General features: G+C 39.4%; 1 protein-coding gene across 1 annotated transcript in view; it reads left to right on the top strand.

The window, feature by feature from the left end:
* Positions 1-5580, top strand: part of LOC137296179 (ribitol-5-phosphate xylosyltransferase 1-like) — a 178616-nt gene extending 173036 nt beyond the window's left edge. The window contains exons 4-6 of the mRNA XM_067827891.1: positions 41-346; positions 1436-1606; positions 2807-5580. Of these exons, the coding sequence (XP_067683992.1) occupies positions 41-346; positions 1436-1606; positions 2807-3221 (892 nt within the window). The 3' untranslated portion in view covers positions 3222-5580. The remainder of the gene's footprint in view (positions 1-40; positions 347-1435; positions 1607-2806) is intronic.
* The last annotated feature ends 420 nt before the right edge of the window (positions 5581-6000 follow it).

Here is a 6000-nt window from a genome sequence, read left to right on the forward strand (position 1 = left end):
GGTGTGACAGGAATTATATGCTGTACATTTACATTGACAGGCTGAGGACCGGCCCAGGTGTGATTCCCAGCAAGGTGCCACGGAACACAGAGAATCTCCTGCTGGTTCTTAATGGACGCGAACCTTCCAAGACAGACTTTGCTAAACTCTGGCTAGACTTCCTGCCAGCCTTACCTTATCTGAAAAACGTTGCTGTGGTAATACTGGGAAACGAGCAGTGTAATAACGATTGGCTCAAGTCCTACATGCAGATTAGAGGAGGACCAATTAAATTTGCATTCCTCGTGTACGACAGCCCTGACATCGACAACGTCAACTTCTACCAGTGGCCTCTTGGGGTTGCAACGTAAGTAAGCAGCATGGGTAGTGCTGTCATGGATCAACACCCATTAGACCCTCACATATTTGTCATTGATCAGATAAGGGACAAAGTCTGTTAAGATTGTAAAATTTTTTCAATAATGATATGTCCGCCATTGTAGTCCCCAAGGTTAGGTATGTGGGTGTAACTTTCAGGCAAGGAAATGATATATCATGTTAAGTTCATTGTAGTGCATTGAGATAACAATGTTTCCTTTGGGTCTGTATTTGCCATTTCAATTTGTATATTTCGGTTCAATAGTTGGACCCAGGATGGTGATCTGTAGATAGCTGTGTGGGTTGTAGAACTGTAGCCTTTTGATGGGTCGGTGGTCTGTGATAAATGCACTGAAGTCTAGGTGAGATAGCTGCATGTGCAAAATCTTTGATATTTGAGCAAGATCAGTCCTCATTTGGCAATGGAAGTTGGTATAAGTGACAATGAGGAACAACTTTGACATGACAGCTTGCTTGTCATTAGTCAGAGTGTTGGGGTAGCCTAGTGGTTAAAGCATTCACTCATCACAACAGATTCAATTCCTAGTATGGGTACAATGTATGAAGAAATTTTCTGGTGTCCTCCGGCTGGACTGTTGTTGGAATGTTGCTAACAGCGGCATAACTTGTATCCCTATCAGTGCCAGGGGTGAAAAAAATGTTTACATTGTGGAAACACTCTTGTGGAACTAGACTGGAATTGTGGAGTTATATTTTGGCCTGAATGACTAGTCTATGCAAGTCCAATTAAAATCACAAAATCAAACCAGCATTGTGTGCGTGAACAGTGCCACAGCATTGCTTGGTTTCAGTTTATAAGCAGAGCATTTGTACGACCAGCTTGGCACAGACAGATTTATTTCAAATCTTTTCAAGTGACCTGATTTCCTCTGAGAGGTAAGACTAGTTTTACTGCAATAGAGATCGTGATTTGTGTGCACTGGGTGCTGCCATTTCATTTGAAGCAAATACTAGTAATGTTAGATGGATGTTTCCTGCAGGTGTATCCCTAATCTGATGACACAGGTGTTGACTGTTATGTTTGCAATGCAGTATTTCATGTTACTGTTTGTTGCAGGTATCGAGACTTCCCTAAAGTGGATACTGCCCACCTACCTCTAACGATGCACAGGAAATACTTGTGCAACTTTATGGGGACAATATACAGAAACTCCAGTCGGGAAATCCTGATGAATATCCTGGAGAAAAATAACTTACTGTCATCGTGCTATGTGAAGCCCAGGAAGGAGTAAGTACTCCTACCATTCATTAATGATGCTTTACAATGTTAACGTTGTTCTAGGAAAGGGGGTGGTGGGGTGGCCTATTGGTTAAAGCGTTCGTTCATCATGCTGAAGACCCTGGTTCACTTCCCTACATGGGTACATTGTGTGAAGCCCATTTCTCGTGTTCCCCGATGTTATTTATGTTTTAAATATTGCCAGTGGTGTCAGAAAACCAAATTCACTCTCTTATTCTTGGGAACAGGTCCATGTGCCTCAAAGCAGTGTTAGTGCTATGATCTCTTTGTGAAATAGGGCCCTTCATTTTGGAGACTATTTATTAACAATCCTTGGAGAATATGTCAAAAGCTACTAGTGCTTGCTCTGAGACCCAGTACCCATGAAGATCCCGCTTAGAAGTGATCATCAATAACCCATTTTTATGGTTAGAGACAACAAACAGGATTGGGTGGTCAGGCTTGTTGACTTGGCTGACATGTTATTGAAGATCAATGCTTATGCTGTTGATCACTGGATTGTTTGGTCCACACTCATTTTACAGTCCACTGCCATATAGCTGGAATATTGTGATGTTAAGCAACAATTACACAAACACTAAGATTTCCTGAAGAAAGAAGTTGTCAAATGACTGATTTTGGCATAGACTGATCATGCAGGCCATCTGTGGTAGTGCCTGCACCATAGTTCTTTGTAGTGAATGTAAGGTGCTGCATCTGGAATATATAGAGTGAGAGTTTTAGCTTTATGCCACTTTTTGCAATATTCCAGCAATGTCATAGTAGCGACACCTGAAGCCAGGTGTTCAGTGTGACAAGCTATTGCTTTAATGACTAGGCTTCCTCGCTGCCCTGGAATTGATAGAAATGACACTTTTGCAAAATGTTGATTTTGAAACTTGTTTCGTAAAATTTAAAATAAAAAAATGTATATATCCATGTCTTTCACCTTTGGTACTTATGGACAGTAATATCAAGGCAACTGTTCATAGACAACTCATGCAATTTTCCTTCAGTAAACTGTAATGGGGTATCAAAATATCACTATATGTATGCCAGTATGAATAGAGTACAAAGTGCCAGTCTCAGAACATTGAGAGCTGTAACTCTTGTGCCCAGCAGATGATGCCATGGAATGACCTGATGATGTATGCCTTCACAAACTCCAGTTATATTGTGAGCGTTAATCAGTTACCGACCTCCTTTCAGATGGATGCCCCAGGAGACGGACACAAGTCGGGAGGAATACATGCGAGCCCTGGCCCAGAGCGATCTCACCCTCAACCCGGTCGGGGTCAACACGGAATGTTACCGCATTTACGAGGCGTTATCCTATGGTTCACTTCCTGTTGTGGAGGATGTGATGACCCCAGGGAATTGTGGGTCGTCCAGTGCTTCCCTCGTTGCTCCTCTGCGTTTGCTCAAAGAGTATAATGCACCCATTGTCTATATGAAAGACTGGAATCAGATAGTAGATATTTTAGACCAAGAGGCTAAAATGCCTCATGAAGATAAAGTTAAAAGACGACAAAAACTGATTCAGTGGTATGAAAATTTCAAATCTCTTATGAGAGAACGACTTGTACGAATATTAGAAGAAAGATTTTTCAATATCAAACGGTAACAATTACAGTGCCATAAGACCTAGAATTTTATCAAATTGTAGATAGAGTGTTGAACAGCAATACCAAAGTCTTTCAGTATTCATCCCTCGATGAGTTTTATTTCAGATGTGGATTGTCTGCCATTGGCCTGTTCTGTTTTCAAAATTTAATATTCATGAAAAGTTACAGATTGGCACATCTGTTTGTATCAATAACAGAAATGCTATCTTCCTTAGGAACATCTTGCAGGTTGAAACCGCATAGAAGTACATTAAAGCTGGACAACATTCAAAACATGATGAATACATTGCTTAGGGACTGGTCATTTGTTAAGGGTAGGTGGCGTATAAGGAATTAAAAGATCCTGAGGGTCCAGTTGGTTATCATATCCTGATTGCATAGATCACAGCATATGTCAGTCACTGGATTGTGTGGTCTAAACAGGGATATTAATTTGAGTAGTATTAGACAAGAAAAACTGAACAGGGAAAATAAGGGTTATTATGAGAGTCATCAAAACAATTTTTGATTAATGCATAAACTGCATGTGGATTTTGCCCTTTCACTTTCAGTGAGGGTTATGAAGAGAATGCACAAGGTCAGGGGAAGATCATCTAAAATGTGACAAGCATTTTCAGTAAATTAGTGCGTCAAGAACCTGTGGGTGGTGATTTCACTCACCACTGCATGCATCATTAAACAAGTGACCAGAACCCAAATCAAGCATTTTTTTCTCAAATAGATGATGTTGAAATATTTTTCTTCAGCTGCTGGAAGTTAAGGTATTACAATGTAACATCCATGTTGTTTTGGAAGGTGTTTCGCTGAACAAGTCGTTTCCATCATTACATATCAAGGGAGATAACAACTGGACTTTGTTCTCACACTAACTGTGTCTCATTACTTGTTGATCAAATCATATAGATAGAACTAAGGTGCTATGTGTAACTAAATGCCAAATGCTGAAGAAATTGTGAGGATGAGATAGAAATCTCTTCATCTATGTTATGTCTATCACTCAGTCTTGTTATATACATTCACTGTTAGCTGTACATGGATCTATTAACACTGTTGAAGGAAATATGGTGTTATGAATGCCTGTTTACTTATTTTGTGTTTATTACATGTTTATGAAGCTCCTTGTTGTTGGACAGGCAGATACTGGAGGGATTATGTGCAGGATGGATTCAGTTTCCATGTTACAATTCAGTGGTTGTACTTAGGGGCCGTTGCTCATAGCACAGTGTCACTGTAGTCTGTCGGTGGCTTTCCTGCTGATATGATCCCAGAGCGATTAAGGGTGCAAATATGCCTTGTCATAAATGAGTGAGTGAGTGAGTTTAGTTTAGTTTTACGCTGCACTCAGCAATATTCCAGCTATATGGTGGCGGTCTGTAAATAATCGAGTCTGGACTGGACAACCCAGTGATCAACAACATGATCATCGATCTGCGCAGTTGGGAACCGATGACATGTGGCAACCAAGTCAGCGAGCCTGACCACCCGATCCCGTTAGTCGCCTTTTATGGCAAGCATGGGTTGCTGAAGGCCTATTCTACCCCGGGACCTTCACGGGTCCTTGTCATGAAGGTCCCAACAGCTGTTAATTTGAAACAATTCAAATACTACAATTACCTAAACATTTACAATTTTTTATGGTGCAGGATGTCCATAAAACAATACTTTTCTTGAAATTAAAATTTTGGTGTTTCTTTTTTGGCTCAAATCTAATACAAGTCGTGTTTAATATTTGTAAAACAGGAATATCAGTATTGACAGGAAAGCAGAACCAGCTGTAAAGATGTTTCCCTGCAGACTAATCTGCTTTGTGTACAGATGATTGCACTTTGCAGATTCCACTTAATGGTCTCTTCATGTCTGTTTTCACAGACTATGCTGAAAAAATATTGATAACCGACTTAACTGACTTGATAACTGACCTCAATCAGAAAATATATGACTAATGGCTGAAATACTGTACAACATTCAGCTCCACATTCTACAGTTTATCATCAGAGGAAGGATGTTTTGAAAATATTCATATTTGGAATTTTGGAGTTGAAATGATCCATGCAAAAATTTTGGGTATTAAATTTCAAAACAATACTCAACACACACCTGATATGGGGCCATTTTAAGGGAGAGAGGGTAATTGTTTGTCCACTGCATCTGTCACATTGAAGAACACTGAAGCAGGTGCCCTCTAAGTTCTAACTTGAGACAGGTGCAAGTTGACTTCATGGGAAAACTATTTTGTGTTTGTGTGTGTCACATGCACAAATCAGATATATATTTCAATTTTATGAATGCTGTAAAAATAATCATCATATATACATAGAAGAAATATTGAACTGTTTCAGGTACATATCAAAAAAGAAATCAGAGGAAATATCGGGAATACAGAAAGTCTATATTTTAATATTTTAAATCTTCCTTATTGGTCTTAAGCCAGTGATAGTGTGAAAATGGTTTGTGACCAGGATAAATTGGAATTGTTGCTGAACATATCGTAAAATGAAAGGTGAGAATCTCAAGTTTACACAAGTCTGTTTGACAATTACACATCTGACATTCTATGTTCGTTGTTAAAGATGAGAATATTTTAGTGAATCCTGCAGGGCACTTCACCAAGGAATGTTGTTAAGGTTTAATGTATTGTGACAGGACATCACATCTCCAGGGTCATTTTTTTTATCTGCTCTCTTCAAGATTGTTAATGCTCTAGAACTTCTGTTTATTATTGGATCGGCAGCAAGGTTTTCGTTTATTGTTATTTAATTAACTGAGTTGTTGAGCTGG

The sequence above is a fragment of the Haliotis asinina genome, chromosome 9, assembly GCF_037392515.1.
Source record: "Haliotis asinina isolate JCU_RB_2024 chromosome 9, JCU_Hal_asi_v2, whole genome shotgun sequence".
In the NCBI taxonomy this organism is placed as follows: Eukaryota; Metazoa; Mollusca; class Gastropoda; order Lepetellida; family Haliotidae; genus Haliotis; species Haliotis asinina.